At 42.3% G+C, this 24,499-nt stretch overlaps 1 protein-coding gene across 11 annotated transcripts in view; it reads right to left on the reverse strand.

The window, feature by feature from the left end:
• Positions 1 to 784: 784 nt before the first annotated feature.
• The window catches only part of GRM5 (glutamate metabotropic receptor 5), a 459,510-nt gene continuing 435,795 nt past the window's right edge, over positions 785 to 24,499 (reverse strand). For 2 of the 11 annotated variants that reach the window (XM_068266780.1, XM_068266781.1), the window contains 4 exons: positions 21,020 to 21,139; positions 14,184 to 14,237; positions 8,430 to 8,444; positions 1,393 to 3,088 (listed from right to left, as the gene is read on the reverse strand). In XM_068266780.1, coding sequence (XP_068122881.1) covers positions 2,269 to 3,088; positions 8,430 to 8,444; positions 14,184 to 14,237; positions 21,020 to 21,139 — 1,009 coding nt within the window. In that variant the 3' untranslated portion in view covers positions 1,393 to 2,268. Of the gene's footprint in view, positions 1,022 to 1,392; positions 3,089 to 8,429; positions 8,445 to 14,183; positions 14,238 to 14,257; positions 14,451 to 21,019; positions 21,140 to 21,621; positions 21,659 to 24,499 lie in introns of those variants that run through there. The other 9 variants (XR_011026045.1, XM_068266787.1, XM_068266784.1 and 6 more) reach the window with 9 other exon arrangements.

A 24,499-nucleotide genomic window follows, 5' to 3' on the forward strand; every position in this document is an offset into this window, starting at 1 on the left:
TTTCACAATTTTGCATCATTTTTCCGTAATTTCGTGCAGAATTTAGCGATTGATAGCGAAGCCTTCGTACATGCTATTGTCAGCAAAATTGCTATGTATGTTAAGAGAAATAGTGGGAACAAGTAAAAAGACCTTGTAGTTTTACGATTATCACTACACTTCAGCACCCGAAGAAGTGGTCAGGGTCATGGGGGTTGTTCAGTTACTTATGGTTCACATCGCCCTTCATGTGACTCTGATACTTCCTCCTTCCGACTTGGAGCATCAGAGTCACGAGAATTGCGGCATGAACCACAAGTAAGTGATTTCCCGGTAACCCTGTCCACTTCTTAGGGTCAAGTGCGGTGGTCAGGAGAATTTGGGCTTCCAATTTCAATCACCTATATTCAAACACGAAACACTACAGATAGACTTTAGGAAACCCTTAATGAAAAGGCTCTCCTGGATGAAAGTTGAGATCAAGCTTACCCGAGGTGTTCCACACCTAATAATCTGATAGTGCTATTAGATAATAATACTAATACACCAATACTAGATACCCTTATTGGTTCCATTTGTTGAGCTATTGTAGATTTTGACCCAGGCAAACATATATATTAAAGTGGCCCGGGTATAGCTCAACAAAGACATGACCTGGTAGTAGAAATAGAAGCTTGTAGGCTTCTGTGTTTTTAGAACACAAAGTAGGTAGTGTAAAAAGTTTTAGTCTACATCATCCCATTTCCAGAAATATTTTATTTAGGGAAATAGTATTGACCCTTCAGTGCAGGTATTTAGGGATACAACACTAAAAATGTGATGTGTATAAATCTATGTAATTTTATTCATGATTTTTCAATTTACTTGGAGTTCTCAATTAACAACAATTGCTACTTAATGCTACTATTACTAATTCTATTACTACTTACTTACCATCATACAGTATAGCTCTCATTTTTGTAATTTTATTTGGCACCTGAGGGTAGTCAACAGACAATATACAGGTAATATATTTGTAGGGAAATCTTGTTCTACATCCTTCCTAAAATTAAGTAACAAAAAAGTATAACACTCAAACAAGTTTATTTTTTTAATGGAAAAAAGCTGATTTTAATAAAATCTAGTCCTTACTTTGTATTGCTTTAAAAACCCAATTCGGTCACAGTTCAAGGTTGTAATAATGTACAAAGAGCCAAGTTGAATAAAAGCATGGCTTAATGAATTTCGTAAATTTAACTCACTCAATGCTTTGACACAGTTTATTCAGTTCTACACTAGAAGTACCTTGCTTTTTGTTTAGTTTTTATTGATTTTTTTTAGTTATTGTTACATGCAAAAGCAATAAAACACAAATAATTTCGTTATAAAAAATTATTAGAAAAACAAAACAATAAAAGAAAAAAAAGGCATTCAACACACACAGGGATGCAGTAACACCATAAATTAACAATTTCGCTATAAATATTATATTCACCAAAACAACTTGCCCTTATGAGGGAAATTACAAAAACAGTACTCCAAAAAATATTTTTTGCTACTTTAGTATTTTTCGGCAACACGGTGAAATAGACAATATATTTAATTGCTATCAAATTCCAGTCCCGTGATTTTATTATTTATTTCTTAAATTGGTTAAAAGTTAATGAGAGATGACTATTAACCAAAAGAGAAAATTTCATAGACAAGGTTGCATGTTGTGCGTTATGTATTACAGTCACTTACTGTAAAGTCGCTGAATAGTTGTTGTTCTTAAGTATCATAGATTTGATACATATTCATACTGAGTTACAGTTTCTTCTTAGAAAAAAAAATGCCATTTTGGTCCCATATTTTGTTTTTTTGTTTGTTTGTTTTTCTAGAAAACGTACATTCATGTTTGGTCTTCTATTCTTGACAAAAGATCAAGGTTCACTTCTGGGAAAAGAATCAAAAGCAAAACAAGACAATATATTTTACAGGTGATTACAATCCACTCTGTTCACAAATATCTGTCAAAACAGCCCACTTTAAATGAAATCAAAGCACTTAGAAAATAGACTCCTACACTTATGTTCGACTCCTTGACAGCCCTCGAATGTAAGCAGTGTTTCTCAAAAGGCCACTGACCTAACATCTGCTCTCTGTGGTACAGTGGAACCCTCAACTTGATGCTACCTTAAAGAAAGGATTTGTCATGCATCAGTTGCCAACATGGGGAGGGTCATGTGTTACTGTGCAAAGGAGATGTGTGTCACCCTCCCCCTGTTCTGTATATGTAGTGTCATTGCTGCCAATTAGCTCGGTTTACATTCACAATGAGGAGGAACTTTGAGAGTAGTCTCTCAAGATTATGTTGTCATATTTTGGAGAGGATGGTGTACAAAGAACAGATTCTGACACTGGGGAGCTAGGAGAGGTGCTGTCTGAGTCGATGGAGTCTCTAAAAGGAGAAGGAGGTGTTAACGCCACCAACTCCTCAACATCTTGTTTTACTACTGGTGGTTCTGGAGCATTATCTTTGATGCTGTCAGAAGACGATTTTCTGGCAGAAAGTGACCCACCGTTGTATTCAATAGCAGGAGCTGGCTGGATTTCTGCAAAAGTGGTCATTGCAGTGGGCAGTTGGATCTCTCTTGGAATCAAGTAAGAAGAACACAGAGGGGTGGGCACCATGGTTCCTTGGGAGTTTGCCGACAGCATCATGGAGTTTAGCTCGCTGATGTTGGCTGTGAATCGGGTCACGACATTACTGATTTGGTCCATCAAGGATCCTTGAGAAGAACCACTTCGTTGGGCAGCATCTGAATGAAATGAAGGAATGTCGTCATCTGTCCGGGGTACTGAAGCCGCCCTCTGGCTTACAGTGCTGATTGGGGAAGGAGTCTGAGGTCGGTACTGTATTGGATAATGCTCCTCAACCTCAGAAACATCATAGAGCATTTTGGAACTGGAATCTGGAAAAGAGGTGCTGATGTATCTGTTCTCTGTACTGTTCTTAGAGAAGGGCTTAATAACAGCTGTCTGATTTGTGCTATCCTTTTTCTTGACATGAACAGAAAGACGCTGCCAGAGATGTTGACCTCGAGTGCTTTTCTCGTTTTGTGCCCAGGTTACCGATTTTCCATTAGAGCTACAATAAAGGAAGACATAGGGTGAGATGGTATAAATGAACACAAAATATTTGGTGGTAGTTTTTTTTCCATTATCTCAATTTTTTTTCTCTGTAGTGACTTTTAGATAGATACTGTCACCTTTTGATCTCAGACAACTATTCTTGTGTGGTCGGTTTGATCCTAGACAACTTCAGATTGAGAGCTTTCAAGTACAGGCACTTCCTGGATTTTACAACAGTTGTTATTGCTGTTAGTTCTCAAAGGGTAGACATGTTGTTCTAACTAACTGTAATGACCTTAAGTGGCTTTTAAATGGACCTGAACTCTTGCACAGGGCAAAAAAAAAAACATAAGAGAAGTGCACCGTGTATGTACTTAGAGAGTTTAGCCTGTTTATATCATCCTCATTTGTGTCTAATCACAAGTTGCAATTTGTTCTTTCCCGTTTCACATGACTGCCATGGCAGAGATGGCAGCACAGGATGTTACCCTATGTCTGTTTCCAAGAAAGCAGGAGGAAGTAGACACACTGCAGACTTATTGCAGGATTTGTATCAGCTGTAACAAACAAATGCTTTTCTGTAAAGGTTATTATGCTGTTGTGTATCTTTTAGGGCAGAAAGGACGTTCTGATTTAAGGTAAATTCAATTTAATTTCTCAAAGTTCCTCTAAAAACTTGAAGATTGTGTGGCATTGTCTATAGAAACTGGCTTACTTAATAAAGACCAATAAATTCATCCAAGCACAGACTGGAAACTTACATTGAAAATTATTTGTTTATCATATTTGGAAATGACCCTAGAGTCCTAAACATGAGTGTCCCAGTGACTTAGTGGCTAGCCATGCTGCCCTGATGTGCAAGAGCCCAGGTTTGAAACTTGAGTAGGGCTTTATCTGGATAAAATGTGTATGTTCTTTATGTGTCTGCATCTAAATACATATGATAGTGTAATAGGTTAATTTACTTCCAACCAAATTGGAGCAAAACTATCATAGCAATATTGGAGATCTCTGATGAGGGGCTATTTGATTTGTCTGATTTACTGCAAAAAAATAAAATAAAAGTGCCAATGCAAAATAAAAATGAACACCAATAATATTAATAAAAATAATATATATATATATATATATAATAATAATAGTATGGTTTAAAGGGCCACTACCATGTTTTATTTAAAAAAAAAAAAAATATATATATATATATATATATATATATATATATATATATATATATATATATATATATATATATATATAAAATGTACGGTTTTTTAGAGTAAAATGTACTATAATTTTTTTTTTTACTGTGTTGCGGTCACTCACTGTAGGTTGTTAAAGGCTGACTAGTTCAGCTCCTCATGGGAGATTCTCAGTATTGTAAACTATTTTGGAGGTTTGACTGAGAAACCGCTATTCAGTAAGTGCTGAATGAAATAGAAAAAAAAAAGAAACAGAGAAAGAACTGAGAATGGCCTCAATTCACTAAGCTTATCTTCTATAACGTTTCTATAGTTATCACCATGGTGATGAGTCATGTCGTATTCAGGAAATATTTTACCTCAGGCAAACCTAAAGTTACCTCTTCTGTCTTTAAGTTAACTCTTCAATCCTTAAAATAACTCCGGAGTTAAAGACAGGGACCCATATGCAATTAACTTTTTCTCATGAGTTTTCTCCAAGGTGATATTTTTAAAATAGTCAATAAAATGCCTTTTAAGCCACCAGGAAGCAAGAAAATACTCAAAATAATTTTGACAGTACTTTTTCACCAACTTTTTGGTACTTTTTCAGTTGCAAAGTACTGAAAAGTTATTTTAAATAGAAGATAAAAAATTATCTCCTAGGAGAAAACTCAGGAGAAAAGGGGAATTGCATATGGGCCAGGCTGTTTATTAACTGCGTGTGAAAAGAAGTACAGAGGAGGTAAATTAACTACAGGGAGATAAGATAACTCTCTCACGTGTGGAGGTAAGTTTTCTCTTGCCTTATTATCTCCAGCATGATCTTAGTGAATTGAGGCCATTATCATGTAAGGAAGGGAATCAACTAGTCCAAAACTTGACAGATCTGTCAGATTTTCACTACCTACTGTGACAGTGACATAGGAAAAAAAGTAATTCATCAAGCATTTTACTCTGGGAGAAAGGTACATTTATATGTATGTATTTTACATGTGTTTAAATGTTTTCTTGGTAGTTGTACTTTGAGGAACAAAGGAAGAGGGAGAGAGGATTACATTTGGATGTATACATAGGGTCCAAAACTCAAGTGTTCTGGGAAAACTATAGCAGTACAATACAGTGAAATAATTAGTTAAAAAATGTACTCTTAAGTCACAAAGAACATATTATGCTGACATGAATATGTTTGTTTTGTATTGCAGAGGGCAACACTAGGCACAACTATTTCTTGAGAAAGCAGATGCATTTATGTAATACTTTCTTAGGGGTTCATGTGAACAGCTGTACAGTTTTTGTAGATACCGAATTTTTTTTTTTGGGGAAGCAGGACAAATGTAGATATGTCTTTTCAAAATGGACATTATAAGACTTGACAAGCATGAGAGCAAAAATACTAGTAGTCAAACCAATATATATGACATTTTGCACCAATTGTTATACCACTGTAGGTCCTACAACATAAGCTCATCACAAAGGTAAAACACAAGGGCCAATATGCAATTAAGTTTTTCTCCTGAGTTATCTCCTAGGAGATAATTTTCATGTTCTCTTTAAAATAACTTTCAGCATTTTACAATTGAAAAAGTACCCCAAATGTTGGTGGAAAAGTATTATCAAAATTATATTGAGTATTGTTTTGCTTTCTGGTGGTTTAAAATACAATTTATGACAAGTTGTGAAAATATCTCATAGGTGAAAACTCAGGAGAAAAATGAATTGCATATGGCCCGAGGTGTCTAAAGAGCTAAAACAGGAACAGTAAAATTGTAGCAGGTAATGAGATTGGCGATCATTAGTTTCAGCCAAATAATGACTAATGGCAAGACAATCATTTCTCACCAATCAGATCATTTCATCAAACTGCCGTAGCCAAATACTGAGGTGCTCAACCTTATTATTTCCGGATGACAATCATTGCTATGCCCTATGTCTAGGATCATAGCATTAGTATTTATTATATTTCCTATCTAATAATGAATTATCTTGCCTTTCTTATTTTTTCTCTCAATGGTAAGATAGATTTTCTCCTGTGTTTTCTCACATTTTTTTTTATGTTCTCTAAAAAGTAATTTTGTAATATCTCCTGGGAGAAAATTAACCATTTACTGACATCCTAATGTATTAAAACATCATGCCTACCGCTATTAGCAGCAACATGACGTTTTAATACGTCCCGCGTTCCCGCCGCTGCTACCGCCGTGTGTGCGCCGCTATCGCCGCTGTTTCCGTCATGCTTCCGTGCTGGGTGATTGGGGAAGAGGACCGAACCGTCCTCTACCCAATCGCAGTGCCTGGAGTGAATGCTACGTCCATTCACAATAACAGGAAATGTAACAATTAAATAAAGTGAAGAAAAAAAAATTATATTTTATGGGGGGAAATTAATTTTAATTTATTACATAGGGGCTTGTAATTATGGCCAGAATAAAAAAAAACACAACAGAAAAATAACACTTATATTTCAAAATAATATACTGTCGCCATACATTGTGATAGGGACATCATTTAAACTGTTTAATAATCGGGACAACTGGGCAAATAAAACGTGTTTGTTTTATCCACAGGAGAATGTTTAATTTTAAAACTATAATGGTTGAAAACTGAGAAATAATGATTTTTTTTTTCTTTTTTTTCTGTTTTTCTCATTAAAACGCATTTAGAATAAAAAAAATTCTTAGCAAAATGTACTATCCGCAGAAAGCCTAACTGGTGGCGAAAAAAAACGAGGTATAGATCATTTTCTTGTGATAAGTAGTAATACAGTTATTAGGGAATAAAAGGGAGGAGCACTGACAACTGAAAATTGCTCTGGTCCGTTAGGATAAAAACCCTTGGGGGTGAACTGGTTAAGGGAAAAAAATAGTTAATTGGATAGGGGCCAAGAAGAGAGAAGTCATGAGTTAAAACAATGGGGCCCATATGCAATTAACTTTTTCTCCCGAGTTTTCTCCTAGGAGATAATTTTCCATCTCCTATTTAACCACTTGAGGACTGCAGTGCTAAACCCCCCTAAATACCAGGCCATTTTTTCCCTAATTGACCACTGCAGCTTTAAGGCATAGCTGCAGGGTCGCACAACTCAGCACACAAGTGATCCCCCCACCTCCTTTTCTCCCCACCAACAGAGCTTCCTGTTAATGGAGTCTGATCCCCCCACAGTGTTTATTTTTTTCAATAAATATTTACATTAATATTTTATTAATAAATTTTGCTTCCTTACTTTTTTTTTCTTTCAAAAACCTCTCCCACCCCCCAATCAGGCGATCAGCTGTCATCGGCTTCTGCCTATGAGAGCCGATCGCTCTCAAGTGCCCCAGGTGGACAGCCGTGTCACATGACTGTCCCCAGTACAACGCTGCTGCTGATCGCAGAGCTGTACTAATAGAAAAGATGTCGGTTTCGCCGTCTAACAGCGGCAATCGCCGCTCGGAGACTGAAGGTGGAGCAGAGCTCCGCCCCTGAACCGGAGATGCATGAACACCCTGCGAACTGCAGCCCCAGGACTTGACGCCAATTTGTGTTAGGCAGTCCTGGGGCTGCTGCCGCGGCCACGCCCATTGGCGAGGAGTGGTCTTCTAGTAGTTAATAAAGTTTTTCAACACTTTGGAAGTGGAAACCTACCAAAAAGTAGGTGAAAAAGTACTGCCAAAATTATTTTGAGAGTTTTTTTTGAAAAGCATTTTATTGACAAGTTTGGAAAAAACACCAAGGAGAGAGATGAATCTTGAGATAGACAGCAGTGTTCTCCCCAGAAATGTTTTCAACCTGGTGACATGAAAAAGTAGCCGGGTGGGGCGAGATCAGAGAATGCAGGGCCGGTGCTTTTCTGCACAACTCTTTTGTACAGCAGAGGAGGAGGTGTGCTGATGACTGCCGGGTGCTCACCAAAACTAGCTGGGTGGAGCATCCGGCTAAAAGAACCTGGGAAGAACACTGGACAGATAAGGAGAGATAATTCATAACATTTGTGAATCAAGCCATAAGTGTCATCGTAGGTTTCAATTTTAGTTCTTTACTAGAAGGTTGTGCAACTCAGTTGTTGTTGGCGTCTAATAAACTACCATTTCTGTATTCTATAGGGCAATATACATAGAAGGAGAGATGTTGCATAAATATACATAATATTATGCAATATATCCTAAAAACAAATCACACCGCGTTATGTCTCTTACTTACCATAGGAAACCCATACTTCAGAGAGAATGACAAAAACACAAATTCACATAATGTTACATGCAGACATTTACAGGCGTATTTATTCCTTACTCTGCAGTACAACAAACTGAAGCATCACAAGCAAATTCTGTAGACAGACACTGCATGGCAGTACGGGAGACGGCTATTTTGCAGGTTCTGGAAGTCCTCTGTGTATTTTGGGAGAACTTCGTACAACTAATACACTTTTCTAATGCTGCTCCCTCCCCCTGTCAATCTTTCCACTGGCTGCGTATCACACTAGGGCCCATAGGCAATTCACTTTTTCTCCCACGTTTTCTCCTAGGTGATATTTCAACAACTTGTCAATAACGTACCTATTAAATCGCCAGCAAGTGAGAAAACGCTCAACATAATTTTGATACTACCTTTTTATCTAATTTTTGGTACTTTTTCAATTGTGAAGAGTTGAGAAGTTATTTTAAAAACAAATTGAGAAATGATCCCCTAGGAGAAAATTCAGGAGAAAAACTTAATTGTATATGGGCCCTTGTCATTAACCCTCCTGGCGGTTAATTGTTCTGCGGCTGCGTGGCCGCGGGAGGTTTTTTAAGCCTAATTTTTTTTTTATCATGTAGCTAGCCTAGCTCTAGCTACATGATTCCCCCCTCCCTGCGGCCTCCCTCCCACCCCTCTGATCGCCGCCGGCGATCAAGCCCATCACGGGATTTCCTTCAGGGCTTCCCCCGTCGCCATGGCGACGAACGGAGTGACATCACAGGGAGTCCCGATCCACCCCATAGCGCAGCCTGGTGGCGATTGGCCAGGCTGCGCAAGGGGAATGCAGGGGGGGAGCCCCTGTATCGCAGCGGGTAGCCGCGCATCGGCGGTGAGCGGCGGCGATCGACCCGAACACGCAGAAAGCAAAGTGCTTGCTGCATGTTCTAAAAAAAAATTATGAAAATCGGCCCAGCAGGGCCTGAGAAATCCTCTGCGGCGGCTTACCCCGAGCTCAGCTCGGGGTTAACGCCAAGAAGGTTAAAATGCCCTTTGAAGCACCAGCAAGCAAGAAAATACTCCGAATAATTTTGATAGCACTTACTTTTGATACTTTTTCAATTGCAAAATGCTGAAAAGTTATTTTAAAGATGAAACATTATCTCCTAGGAGAAAGGTCAGAAGAAAAAGTTAATTGCAAATGGGCCAAAAAGCCCTTATTCAATTCACTTTTTCTCCTACATTTTGTCCTAAGAGATCATTTTAATCTTCTGCTTAAAAGAACTTTTTAGCACTCAGCAATTGAAAAGGTAACAAAAAGTAGATGAAAAAGTACTGTACAAAATATTTGAGTATCGTCTTGCTGGCTGGTGATTTAAAAGGCATTTAATTAATAAGGTGTAAAAATATCTCCAAGGAGAAAACATGAATTGCATAAGCCCCAACCAGCTCAAGCTTCTAATTCTAGGGCCCATATGCAATTCACTTTTTTTTCTAGGAGATCATTTTTCGTTTTCTATTTAGAACAACTTTTCAGCACCAAAAGTAGGCGGAACAGTAATATCAAAACTGATTATTCAAGTATTTTCTTGCTTGCTGGTGATTCAAAAGGCATTTTATTGAAAGGTTGAAAATATCAGGAGAAAAAATTAATTGCATATAGGCCTATAAACCTGTCTGCATCCTCTTCATACATTACTGAAGTTATCTCCAGATACAATACAACCTAAATTGCAATCTACACTCTGGAAGTAAATGTACTTTCTTGTCTGCTCCTATTTCCTCTTCCTACACCACTATTCATGACTTTAGAGGTGCTTCTCCTCCCCTTTAGCACTCCCTTCAACAACAATTTTGTCACTCACTGTCCCACAAGCTCTTGAATTGCAAACCATATAGTGAACCAGAGATGGTTCACAAGCCCTTATTTATACTTACCTGGGCCTTCCTCCAGCCCCATGAGCACCATGGCCTCCCTTCCCGTCCTCCTTGGCCCCTCCGTTATGCCACTATGACTCCCGGTAATCTGGGCAGTCACAGCCTTCTGCGCTCCAGGTTACGAACAGCGTATGCACAGAAGCCCACGACTGGTGGCTACTGACCGGATTACTGGGAGTCGTCGCACCAGAGGAGGGGCTGAAGAGGATGGTGAGGGAAGCTACGGTGCTCATGGGGCTGGAGGAAGTCCCAGGTAAGTATCAATAACGTGAGTGTACCATCTCAGGTACAGTTTAAACCTGACCTATTTAGGCAAGGATATAATCTGAACAATGCCTTCTAACTATCGATCCTTGCAAAACAAGAAGGAAGAAACCGAAAGCTCAATATAGTGTAGTAGGTTTTTGATAGCAGAAGATACAGGGATTCGATAGCAACAAATGGAGTAATACAAACCAGGGTTCCACTAAGGAAACCTCTGGGAAACCTCTGGGAGGACAGGTTAAAAGGATAAACCCGACCCCATTCAGGTTAAGAAATCACTCTCTGTAGCAAGGAAAGGGGAAACAACCCTCCACCAAGGGTGGACAAATTATAATACAAAATAGTTGCAACAGGCACCAGCATAGGGTAAAATACACTAAAAACTGTTCAAAAAGAGGAGGTAGCGGCGCATACATTTGCATAATGCTGCATCAACTTGAAATTATTTGCATCTCACTGACCAATGACCATCCCTAGTGGTGGACTAACCTACTCTGAGATGACTAACTCAGTCAGTCTGTCAGTTTTCAAATGTAAAATTTAGTGCAACTTTTGCAACAGGTATTGTTTAACCACTTAAGGATCGGGCTATCTTTCTGTGATCTGTGCTGCGTGGGCTCTCCAGCCCACAGCACAGATCACTTTGCAGGCAGGGCGACCAGACTTCCCCCCCTTTTTTCCCCACTAGGGGCATGTCCTGCTGGGGGGGGTCTGATCGCCGCCGGCTACCTGCGTGTAGTGTGGGGGGGGGGCTCCTCAAAGTCCCCCTCCGCAGCGATTCCCAGCCTCCCTCTCTTTCCCTCCCTCCCCTCCTCTTTCTGGGCGGCATAGGACGGCGATCCGTCCTGCGCCGCCTCTGATATAGGCTTCAGCCTATCAGATGCCAGTGATCCCCGGCCAATCAGAGGCCAGGGATCGCCGATCTCCAGCGCCGTATGATGTAAACACAGGGGATTTCTTCCCCGCGTGTTTACATTTAGACTGCAAGCTGCGATCAGAGGCTCGCAGGCTGTTCACGGAGACACCCTCCGTGAACTGCCATGGAACGGCCGCTTGAACGAGTGGCCGTTTCCATGGTAACACCACTTCGACCTGTCGACGCCATGAAATAAATATGGCAGCTTCCACACCCCTCTCACTTCAGATGTCCTTTAAAGACCAAACAACAACAACCACATACAGAATCGAGCAGGCAATATTGATATTACGTAAATACTTTATTCCGTGATCTTCCTTGCCTCATAGTGGTGAGAGTTACACACCAAATTGCAAAATAGCTCAACAGACAAAGCTGCAATCTACAGGTAGGCGAGGCCATAAAGCTAAACACACAGAGGTAGCATGGGGGGCAGCAGCATACCCACAAACAGAGAAGGCAGAAGCAAAATTACAATAAGCACAAAAGAAAAAAAAATAATTCCTAGAAGGTGTGTGTGCGTAATGATAAATAGGGTACATGTTATTATATTTACAACCAAAATCGCCATTGGCCTCAATTCCTAAGCTTATCTCCAGTCTTTAATAATGTTTCTAGAGTTGTTACCATGGTGATAAGGCATGTAGTATTCTGGAAACATTTTTCCTCAGGCAAACCTAACGTTAACTCTTCTGTCTTTAAGTCAACTCTTCAATCCTTAAAATAACTCCAGAGTTAAAGACAGGCTGTTTATTAACTGTGTGTGAAAATAACTACAGAGGAGGTAAATTAACTACAGAGGAGGTAACTTAAGGAATGGAGAGATAAGATAACTCTCTCACTGTGTGGAGGTAAGTTTTCTCTTGCCTTATTATCTCCAGCATGATCTTAGTGAATTGAGGCCAGTGTGTTGGGTAATGTAGCAAGCATATAAGAGCTGAATTATGGAAATGGCAAACATAGGTTGTGTTCAGATTTTTCTTATGTCGGTCGTAAGAGCATTCTATTTGAAACACTATCTTTAAAGGACTCACAAAGCAAAAAAAAGAAATGTAATTTTACTTCTTTGGGTCCTCTTCCAGCCCATAGAAGTCCCTCAGAGCAGCTCCGGTCCTCTCTGGGGTCCTGCTGACAGACTGTAAAGGTTATGCTCCAGAAGACATGAGTGGGTTTGTGCGCACGCACAGAAGGCGCCAACCCATCGGAGTCGGTGATCCTTACAAGCTGCCAGCAGGCCCCCAGAGAGGACCGGAAGACTGGAAGAAGCAGTATGCAATTTAAACTACATTTCTTTTTCTGCCTTCTGAGTCTTTTAACAGTAGTTGGTATATTCCAGCATATGTTTGTTTTAGCGCATACCATTACTGGAATGACAGTCCTATCAGCATCAATATTAGTAGGTTGACATCATATTCCTTTTAAAGATATTATAGGCACGTGATTATTCCTGAGTTTGAAGTTTAAACCCTTTCCAATCCAATGTTGCGATCACCCACGCACCCCCCCCCCCTGCATATACTTTTTTCCAGTGTGCTGGGGGGGGGGGGGGGTGACATTGCGGTGGTGGTGGTGATGCGGATGGCCTGTACCTCCTCGCCAGAGCTGGCTCATCTACAAGGAAAACCTAGGCAGTTGCCTATGGCCAGAAGTGAGTCTAGAGGCCTGGTGGACGCTAGCCCCACCAAATCTTACTAAAAAAAAAAAGCCTGTGGGCAAAAACTGCTATCTTGTCTAGGGCCCCACTACATCGGAATTTTTTTCTGCTCCTTGCTCTAGAGCAGGGGTGTCAAACGCAAATACAAAGTGGGCCGAAATTGTACACTGGGACCTAGTCATGGGCCAACCTCAATGTCTACTGGCCACCTTTCTCCCTTATAAAGTTCCCAGGTGTCTAATGGCCCCCCTCTAACCCCTATACAGTTCCCTGGTGTCTAGTGGTCCTCCTTCCCCTATATAGTTCCCCGGTGTCTAGAGGCCTCCACCCTCCCCTATACAGTTCCCTTGTGTCTAGAGGCCTTCACCCTCCCTTATACAGTTCCCTGGTGTTTAGAGGCCTCCACCCTACTCTATACAGTTCCCAGGTGTCAAATGCCCCCTCCAACTCCTATACAGTTCCCTGGTGCCTAGTGGTTCTCCTTCCCCTATAAAGTTCCCTGGTGTAAATAGCTCCCACCATCCCCTATACAGTTCCCAAGTGTTTAGGGCTTTCCGCCTACCTCCCACAAATGGCTTCCGTGGTGTTCTAGAACTTCACCTCCAATATAGCTTCATTGGTGGTCTAGAGTGGCCATATATAATGCAAAGTGGGAAACCACTTGAAGGCCAAATTTAATGGCTCTGAGTGCCAGATTTGGCTTGTGGGCCGGAGTTTGACATGTATGCTCTAGAGCAAGAAGGCGACCTTAAGAGGGGGCAGGGCTGGTGCCAGGTGGGCACTGTAGCTCCACCCCATGCTTGTAATTTTTGTACATAATGGCCATTGCTGTTTCAAAAGATTGCCTTTTGACACATAGGTCTGTTGTCACGACTGCAACAAAAATCATCGTACAGACATACACAACACAGAGCCGCAAAGCTGATTTTTTTTGTTAATCTTTTGCTGTTTTTGCACCCAGCTAACATTACACAACAGAAATGAGGAGTTTAAAATAAGTTCTTACATTCCGATTGGCTGATGACAATAGGTGTGAGTAGGCCCGGGAGTAAATGAAATGCTAGAACAAAGAAAGGTTGATGGGTTAATAAAGAACTTAAAAAGAAAAATGTAAATTGATGGTACTTACAAGCACCTGCCATCGGCATAAACCAGCGATCGGGATCGAAACTCATCCGGGTATATAATTCATGGATAGGGTACAGGTCACATGATTTCATGATGTCATAACTGATGTGATGAGACAATATGGCTGCTGCCTACAAAATAGCTGCTGTGGATGACAGGTGCCCAGGTGCAAATTTGGTTTTTTAGTGTTTTTCATTAACAAAATAAAAATAAAAAGTACAAAATAAAAAACAAAACAAAAAACTAAATGCAAAATAAAAATATTGGTTTATAATTTTTCAAAGGAACATTCCTCCTGGAAAGCGTGCACCCATAAGATAAGGTTGACTTAAAATCATAAAAATGTCCTACTGCGTTTATGAATCATTCTAAATCTGTTTAATCAGTAGACTGGTGGAAAGGATATAAGAAAACCGCATGTTGACCACCTTCGGGCCTTGAAAGCTTGAGAATGCCAGATAGGTCTGTGGCCAACATTCACATTGTCAAGTGCAGCAATACCACAAAGGATCTTGCCTGCAGCTACACATCTACCCATACAAATTGCAAGACCCCTGTACTGCATGCTTCCTGTCCAGAATCTGGGGTCTTGCTCTCCCACTTCCTGTGAACTACATATCCAGAGCAGGCTGTGTGTTTATATTGACTAACACAAGCTCCTGCTCATTTCTTTCCCACCACTTTTAGTCACATGCTTTCTACCATCATCCTAGGAAATGTAGTCTGGCTTCTTCCGACTGCAGGAATCATGTGGTCACTTCTGCTTCACCCACCCATAAGCCTCAAGAACTCCACAAGCAAGCACGTTGCTTCTATACACTGTGAATATTAACTTATCAACTTAACTACTATTAGAATTTGCATTGTTTTATTTTGTATTTACGTGGCCTTTAACTAGCAGATGCTATGAAAACAACCCTTTATTGGTAGTGTTATGCATTCCCTACTTGAAATCCTAAGAAAAGTGGAAGCCATTGGATAACTTTAAAGAGAACCTGAAAGGAAAAAACGTTCTCCTATGGGGTACTTACCTTGGGAGGGGGAAGCCTCTAGATCAGGCATGGGCAAACTCGGCCCCCCAGCTTTTACGGAACTACAAGTCCCACAATGCATTGCAGGAGTCTGACAGCCACAGTCATGACTCATAAAGGCAACTGCATTGTGGGACTTGTAGTTCCTTAACAGCTGGAGGGCCGAGTTTGCCCATTCCTGCTCTAGATCCTAGTAAGGCTTCTTCCTCCGTCCTCCTGTGTAGCTCCGTGCCTGCGCTGGTACCCCTTGAAAATTTGCCGACAAGATGCATGCAGGCACAGTAGCGCCTGCATCATGCCGCGATATTTACCTCTGAGATCCAGGGCAAGCCCATACCAGCTCCAGTCCCTTGCAGCAACCCAGTTTTGTTTTCAACTACTGAGCCAGTCGATGGCCAATGCGCCTGCACAGACCTGGCTGTGCGCATCTTTGATCACGCTTTCATCACTGGGAGCATCCTGCACATGCATAGTGCGAGATTTTCTCATACTGCACATGCACAGGATGCTCCCGCCAACAGAAGCGCAATCGAGGATGCGCACAGTCAGGGCCTTTGACTGGCTCAGTCGCTGGGTTGCTCCGAGGGACGGGAGGGTCGGTTTGTCATGGCACGGGCACAGGGAGGCTGCAGGGGCCCAGTAGTAGCCCCAGGTAAGTTAAACTGTTTTTTTTATCAAGTTAGATTCACTTTAAGCACACTGGCTATTTCTTGATATTACCACCAGTATATATAGTTTGCTTAACCTTTTCGGGACCGCTTGCATTAGATTCTACGCCGCACTTGTGGCTGTTCTAGCCTGATGCGGCGTAGAATCTACGCCGGCCCGCAATTTCCGCTCCCGACGCGATCGTGCGCACCCGGGGGGGGGGGGGGGGGGGAGATTAAGCTGTCATATGACAGCCGACATCTCCCCCGAGTGATCAGCAGCCATCGCGTATGGCTGCTGATCACGTGATCACTACGATCGCCATGGGATCGTAGTGATCAGTTTGACAGCTGCGGCAACAGGGGGGAAAAGGAGAGGATCCACTTACCTCCCTGCCATTCCCGCGACGATCGGCACCCCCCTCCGCTCTGGCCGGCATCTCCGCTCCATCTGACTTCAGTGCCGGGTCCCGGCTTGATGACGTCATCAAGCCGCGACCCGGAACTGATCGTCAGACCGAACGAAGATGCCGGCCGGAGAAGAGGGTCCCGTTTGGCTCATTGCTGGAGCCTGGAAGGTAAGTGAAGGCTGGGGGCACAGGCCACCATGGGGGGACACCAATCCAGCCAGCCACACACGGGATCCGGCCGCCTTACCCCCCCCCCAAACGCGCGCACCCCCTCCCGCGCAAAATGCCTTGGTCCTTAAGGGGGGGGTAGGCGGCCGGTCCCAAAAAGGTTAAGGGATGGTCAATAAGATGCAAATAATTTTGCAAATGTTGCATTTTTTTTACTCTAATTTATGCAAATGCATGCAGTTTGAAAACAAAAATATCAAATGATGTTGCATAAGTTTATATAAAATTAGCATGACATTTGCTCAAAATTATTTGCCTCTTGCTGACCAACTCTACTTAAAGCGGACCCAAACCAAACATTTTTTTCAAAATATTTAGTTGCATCACTCTGACACATACAAAGATAAATAAACACTCCTTCAAGCCTATGAGCATTTCAGTGCATGCTTTTCACCCTTCTCTTTTCATAACTAGGGTTATACAGGTGGCAGCCATTACTTCTGAGCTTAGTGGGAGGTTTTAGATCATGGGTGTGTTTTTCATCAGCTACCCTCCCTCACAGGGGCATCGTCTATGTGATATCTCACACAAGCTGAAATCACCTCCCCTGTGACATCATCAGTAGCAGTCTGTGTTATGTTTTTGTTTTTTATCTCTTCCACCAGTTTGCCGGAAAATCCCGGCAATATGAAAGGAAGGGAGGGGTTCCTGCAATAAATTTAAAATATTTTATATTTGTCATCATGCAGCTGAAAAAAAAGCTGCTATTTATCATTATAATTTAGAAAATAGATTTTATTTCTGAAATCTTGTATTTTTAATTTGGGTCCACTTTAACTATAGGTTAAATACTTTGTACAGGATATAGAATGCTAACTGATATCTAGGCGGCTAAAGGAGATTAAAATTCATAGCATTCTTATAAACACTGAATTTTCCAAAAAATGATTCCAGGAGGTGGGATACTATTAAAGCGAGCCAAAGTGGGCCAAGCTTCCAGTTCTACAGCACCATTTAGGTTGTTTAATAAAGTACATTACATTTTTTTTAAAGTAAATATGTAGCCACAGACAACACTTTGATCCAGGTATTCTCCTACAGCAGCCCTAAATCATGGGAGCCATGTTTGCTGTGGATCCTAACATGTGATCTTCTGTGTGGTCATGTGATCTGGCATGTGATTCTTCTGACGAGTGATCATGTGGGGAATAACCAATCAGAACCCTGGCTTCATTTAATAGCAAAAACACTATTTGTTTTGGGCACTTGCTTCACTTCTACTGCAGTTCTCCTTCCACCACCCACCAGCAGGGCCGTGCAGAGGGTCCTTAAGTGGGGGGTGCTCAAATTTAAAAAAGGGGCCTGGCAATGCCTTCCCCCGCATGCCCCCCCTCCTTGTTTCTGGCTAGGGGGGTAATGATTGGCATGCTGCTGAATGCAGATGATGGGCGCCATGTGGGTTCTGGGTGTAAGTACTGAGTGTTATGTGGGTTCTGGCTATGGTTGGGTATCGAGTGCCATGCCGGTGTTGATTGCAAGTACTTAGTGCCATGTGAGTTCTGGGTGTCAGTGCTGAGTGTCATGTGGGTTCTGGCTATGGTTGGGTATCGAGTGTCATGCAGGTTGTTGATTGCAAATACTTAGTGCCATGTAAGATCTGGGTACAGGTACTCGAAGTCATGTGGGTGCTGGGTACAGGTACTGGATGTGACATGGGTGCAAATACTTGGTGCCATGCCTGCACTGTGTGCTAGCTATGGGTGGGTATTGTGTGTCATGTGGGTTCTGAGTGCAGGTACTTTGGGTGCTAGTACTAATTATGTGGGTGCAGACAGTGGGTGCCATGTGAAGGCGGTGTGCAGATGTGACTAGTGAGTGCCATGTTGGGGCTGGGTGCAAGTACTGTGCCATGTAGGTGTGAGTACTGGGTGCCAGCTATAGGGTGAAGGGGTGCAGGTATTGGGTGTACTATTGGGTGTTTGATTCAAGTACTAAGTGCCATATTGAGGCCGACTGAGTATTGGGTGCAGGGTGCTTGGTGCAAGTACTGGGTGCTTGCTATAGTGGGGGTTACTGGTTGAGTGTAATGTGGGTGCTGAATATTAGTGGGATTGCTGTGGGTGCAGGGAGTGGGAGATCACTGTGGGTACTGCTATGAATGGCATAGTTGCTGCTAGGGGAGGTAGAGGTAAGTGTGGTTGATGGGGGAAGGGTAGGACACTGTGGGTGCTGGGGGGAGAAGTAACTGTGGGTGCTGTAGAAGGTAGAGGTCAGTATGGGTGCTACAGGAAAGGGGGGTCGCTGTGGGTCCCTTGGGGGAGATCACTGTGGGTCTCGGGAGGTAGAGGTCATTGTGGGTGCAGGGGGTGGGAGGTCACTATGAGTGCTGCTATGAATGGCATAGTTGCTGCTAAGGGAGGTAGGGGTCAGTGTGGGAGCTGGGGGAAGGGTAGGCCACTGTGTTGTGGAAGGAAGAGATCAGTATGGGTGCTGGAGGAAGGGGAGGTCACTGTGGGTGCTGGGAGAAGTCAGTGTGGTTACTGGAGGAGGGAGTGGATGCTGGATGTTGGGAGAGGCCACTGTGGGCGCTGGCAATGGGAGAGGTCACTGTAGGTGCTGCTTTTGGGATGGGAGGTCCATGTGGGTTCTGCAGGGGACAGGAGGTTAGCCACTGGGGGAGGGAAAAATCACTGTGGGTGCTGGGGGAGGGATAGGTCAGTGTGGGTGCTGGGGTAGGCAGGATCACTGCTAGAGTTGGGGAGGGAGAGGTCACTGTGGGTGTTCGGTGGAGGGAGAGGTCACTGTGGGTGCTGGGACAGGGAGAGGTCACTGCGGGTGCTAGGTGGAGGGAGAGGTCACTGTGGGTGCTAGATGGAGGGAAAGGTAACTGTGGGTGCTGGGTAAGAGAGAGGTCACTGTGGGTACTCTAGGTGAAGGGAGATGTCACCGTGGGTACTAGGTAGGGAGAGGTCAGTATGGGTCCTAGGTGGAGGGAGAGGTCACTGTGAGTGCTAGGGGAGGAAGTGGTCACTGGGTACTAGGTGGAGGGAGAGGTCACTATGGGTGCTGGGGGAGGTAGAGGTCAGTATGGGTCCTAGGTGGAGGGAGAGGTCAGTATGCCACACAAGGATTCCTGTCTGGGCCTCTTCACTTGAAAGTGTCCCAGGTGGGGGGGGAGCTTCCCGCGGGTGGGCGTGGCTTATCGCGGTCGGGGGCGGAGCTTATTTTCCGCAGCAGTCTAACGTATGTAAATCAGACTTGCTTATTCTGAGACTGGTGGGAACAGAGTTCATATGGTGGTTCCATAACACTTTATTAGAGTGCAATAGGGTATTGTTGGAAAGCTTGCTTACTCTTATTATTTTAAGTTAGCCAATAAATGGTATCATCCTGATTCAAAACGTCTTGCTTATTAGAGTGTGTGACAGCACTGAGGCCACACCATGGATCATTTACCAATCAAGATGATTGCAAATATCTCCCCAGTGGAGCAAATGTCAACCACTATAGTTTTATCAACTAGAATTGCAAATAATGACCCATCAATTTTTCCTAGAAGAAAACAGCAGGTTAACTGGAACATGATTAGCTGTAGTATAAAGTAGTAGCAGTGGAGTATTTTACCCTGTTAACTTGGCCACTAACGATCCAATTTCTAGTTAAAAATAATTTCAATGATCTGATAATTCTGATTAGAAATAAAATATTGTAATACAGCATTCACTACACCATCAACAAACTAATCTTTGTTTCCTATCTATCACAACCGACAAGAAAATCCAAATTTTGGTTAATCGAAAAACCAATCGGACGACTGTTTTTATAATAGTTTGTAATCCATTGTGTCCATCAACAGAGATTATTTACAACCGATCCAGTTACATCCAATCAGAATTATCTGATCCTTCTAAGGATTTTTCAGTATAAATTGTACAGTTAGAATAATTTATTTTGCCAAGCACGACATGGTCATGGCCGGAATTGGGCTTGGCATATTAGTGGCCACCTTAAGCCATCAGCAAAAGCCATCATTAAAAGAAAGACGTTTTGAATCAGGATGATAGAATTTATTGACTAACTTACAAGAAAAGGAGTAAGCTTTTGACTATGAAGCCTTTATCAGACTTGGTACAGGAATCAAGTCTGAGGAGGGCTTCATAGCCGAAAGCTTACTCCTTTTCTTGTAAGTTAGCCAATAAATGATATCATCCTGATTCAAAACTTCTTTCTCTAGTATAATAAAGTTCTTCATTTTTTATGACTAGTCTAACTACTTATGTAGAAGAACAAATATATACGTTGTTGTAGAGCCTCCACTACTTAAAATTAATTGAGATAGATTCAAAGGGGGCTCCCTTGACTCAGTACACCTGTGAAGAAACCATTCCAAAAAGAAAAGGTCCACCCAACAACATAGAATGGCAAGAATGAAGATGAATGGGAGTATGTAAGTCATACTTATCTCTGTAGAGATGTTTGCTGGCGATCGTGTCTTGAAACCGGTGTTTTCGTGCCTCCTTTGATCCTTCCCGTGCACTTCCATGTCTTGCCCAATTTAACCTCGTAGATAACCAGCACCTATAGAAGTTGAAGGGAAATTACACCGACTACCATCAGGATGTGCAGAAGACGGAACTTCAAGATGTGCAGAAGCCAGAAGTGCACCAGGAGTGATGGAGGAGACCCAAAACCCCTGATTTCAAGACACAGTTGGCAGCTAATGCCAATATAGAGGCAAGTATAATTAACAAATCCTAGGGCAAGGACGGAGTCCTTTCTTAATATAGTCTTGAAACTTTTTTCTATGAATCCATGAAAGCTTTTGTAAAACTTTATACAAATCAACTCCTTCTTTATGCTAATCGTATTTTTTAACCAAAAATCGGGTTCCTTGCATAAATTAGTGTTACAGAGCCATTTACCGTGCAATACATTATCTAAGGACTGACTTTTATCACCTAGAAAGGACCGAGAGATACTTTATCAGCAGAAAAACAATGGAAGACCGTGGAGGAACATAAAATGAAAATGTAAATATGAATCGTTGGAAGGAGACTTACATGTGGAACAGATGGTCTGAGGATGGAGGTGCGAAGACTGGAAAACAAGAACAAACTATAAACAAAGAAATATATGTAAAATATGGAAACAGGGAGCACTATATGGATGACAGCCGGAACTTATGAGAAAATAGATGAACATTAAAAATGAAAATGAAAACAAAGTGTAGGTCAGCCTTATTTCTCATTATTTATTAGTGTTTTCTATATGTGGTTTCATATCAACGTTATCTGACAGTGTAGCTAAATTTTTTCCCTAAGTGGTTAATTAAACATGCCCCAGGGAGCTGTCTTAGGTTTATGCACATAAGTATCACCGTTCAGGCAATATCCCACATTCAGAATCCCTAGCTGACCCATCCAACAGGCAGGAAAGTTCGGTTGGAACCCGGAAGGAAGCCAAATCTAACATCTTCCATCTATTCCCAGCCAATGACTTGGCTCCCCGCCACCATCAACTTCTCCTATGGGGGAGGTAAGGGAAAGAACTGCATAACTGGCTGGGGGGTGATGTGAGAGGAAGGGTATGGCCCCGAAGATACAGCTGACCTTCCTGCCTGCTGGATAAGGATGGTGGGAAAATTCTGGAAGAATGCCCATTTCCGATTGGTTTTCCACAGCAGTAATTGGGAATTGGCACTTGAGAATTGGAATGTCGCATTACCTCAACTCGGAAATTTAGGCCAATCGCAGAACAAGGAAGCATTGCACCAATCAGAGAATGGAGAAGTTTTCTGTGGAAATCGGATTTCTGCGGTAATTTTGGACCCCTGATGCCAGAGCATTATCAATCGCAGTGCTATTGTCAACTCCTGACAACCAATTGAAGTGTTGTCCGCAGATCGTCGTCCCTTCACCCCCTCCATAGCCCTCTCAATAGCAATCATTTAAGGGTTTTCTTGGGCTTAAGTATGTGTGGGTACTTTGTCCTATTGTGATACATTTAAGGACTGTTACAGCTCTCTGTTTTTATTTACTTAAATCAGGGATGTCAACTCAAATACAAAGTGTTCCAAAATTGAAAAATGGAACCAAGTTGTGGGCCGACCTCATTGTCTAGTGGCCACCTCCCTTCCTACTAAAGCTGCCTGGTGCCTAATACCCCCCTCCCTCGCCTATAAAGTCCCTTGGTGTCTAGTGGCTCTCCTCCCTCCCCTCCAAAGTTCTCTGTTGTTTAGTGGTCCTCCATCCCTCCCCTATACAGTTCCCTGGTGCCTAGTGGTTCCTTTCCTCACCTAAACATTTCCCTGGAGCTTAGTGATCCTCCCTCCCCTGTAAAGCTCCCTGGTACCTAGTGGCCCCCTCCCTTCCCAATACAGTTCCCTGGTGTTTAGTGCTTTCCCCCTCCATACCCCATATAGCTTCACTGTTGGTCTAGAGTGGGCCAAACATAATGCAAAGTGGGGAAACCACTTACGGGCCCAATTTGATGGCTCTGTGGGCCAGATTTGGCCCGCAGGCCAGAGTTTGACATGTATGATTAAAATAAAAGTAAAGGAAAACAAATCTTCAAAACACTTCTTTGACTTTGTGTATAAGGGCAGGTTCAGATGGGCTTCTGAGGGATGACTGATGGCGAATCGTTTAGCCAGCACTAAGCCCTTTTCTGCTACCAAGCAGAAAAGTATTTGGCATCAGTTACCGTGCACAACGACGACACTAGATGCTACACATAGCGTCCAGGACAATACAACGTGATCTACTGCAGCATTTACACCGAAAACGCCAAAAGCTGTCACTGTTGTTTAAAAACTGCTTCCATACTTTTAGCGTTCAATAATGCTTAAAGGACCACTGTTGTGAAAATCATAAAATTTTAAATATATATACATATAAGAAGTATGTTTCTTCCATAGTAAAATGAGCCATAAATTACTTTTTTCCTATTTTGCTGTCACTTACAGTAGGAAGTAGAAATCGGACAGAACCAACAGTTTTGGACTAGCCCATCTCTTAATGGGGGGTTCTCAAGGTTTTCTTTATTTTTAAAATAACTTAGTGAATGGTAGTTGCCCCGTCCAACTGCCAAAAAAGTGTACGGTGAGCAGGGAGGCTGGCCAGCATCTTTGTATAAATATTTTTCAGGGAGTGTCTTTATAAAGAATAAAGGCCATGCTGAGAATCCCCTATGGATAGATGAACTAGCCCAAAACCTGTCGGTAAAGTCAGAATTCTACTATCTACTGTAAGTGACAGCAACATAGGAGAGAAATAATGTATGGCTCATTTTACTCTGGAAGAAACTTACTTCTTACTTGTATGTGTTTGCCTATATTTGAAATTTTAAGATTTTCGTGACAGTGGTCCTTTAAGCAATGCTTTCGTCAGCCTCCAAAAACACAGCATTTACTGCCCATGTGAACCAGCCCTAAAAATTAATTTACTTTACGTCCTTCCTAGAAAACGCCCACTGTAAATTTTTGGAGGGATAAGCGAGTTAAGGTTGGTGGTCCAAAGAAATTTGAGTCGAATGCAAGTATTGGATCCACCACCACCAGCAAAGCGGATGGCTGGCCGGCTGCGGGTAGCAGGTCTGTATTAAGAACTACTGATCATTTTGATTGGAGTTTCCAATTAAGGTAACCTGATTTTATATGTTGTTATTAGGTTGTAATAAGTTTTCTTTAAAGTAAACCTGCAAATAAAAAAGTCACATACTTACCTTGGTAGAGGAAAGTCTGTAGATCCTCCAGAGGCTTCCTATGTCCTCCTGTAGAACATCGATGCAGCAATGGACCCTCTGGAAGTTCCCGGAACTCTTGGCCGTAGAGGAGCATGGCTGCACTGTGCGGGATGCCTTGCGCCTGCACACTAGCACATAGTCACTCGGGCTCAGCGGAAAAGCCAAGCCCGTACGGCTCTACACTACTGCACAGGT

This window comes from Hyperolius riggenbachi, chromosome 2 (genome assembly GCF_040937935.1).
Source record: "Hyperolius riggenbachi isolate aHypRig1 chromosome 2, aHypRig1.pri, whole genome shotgun sequence".
Lineage (NCBI taxonomy): Eukaryota > Metazoa > Chordata > Amphibia > Anura > Hyperoliidae > Hyperolius > Hyperolius riggenbachi.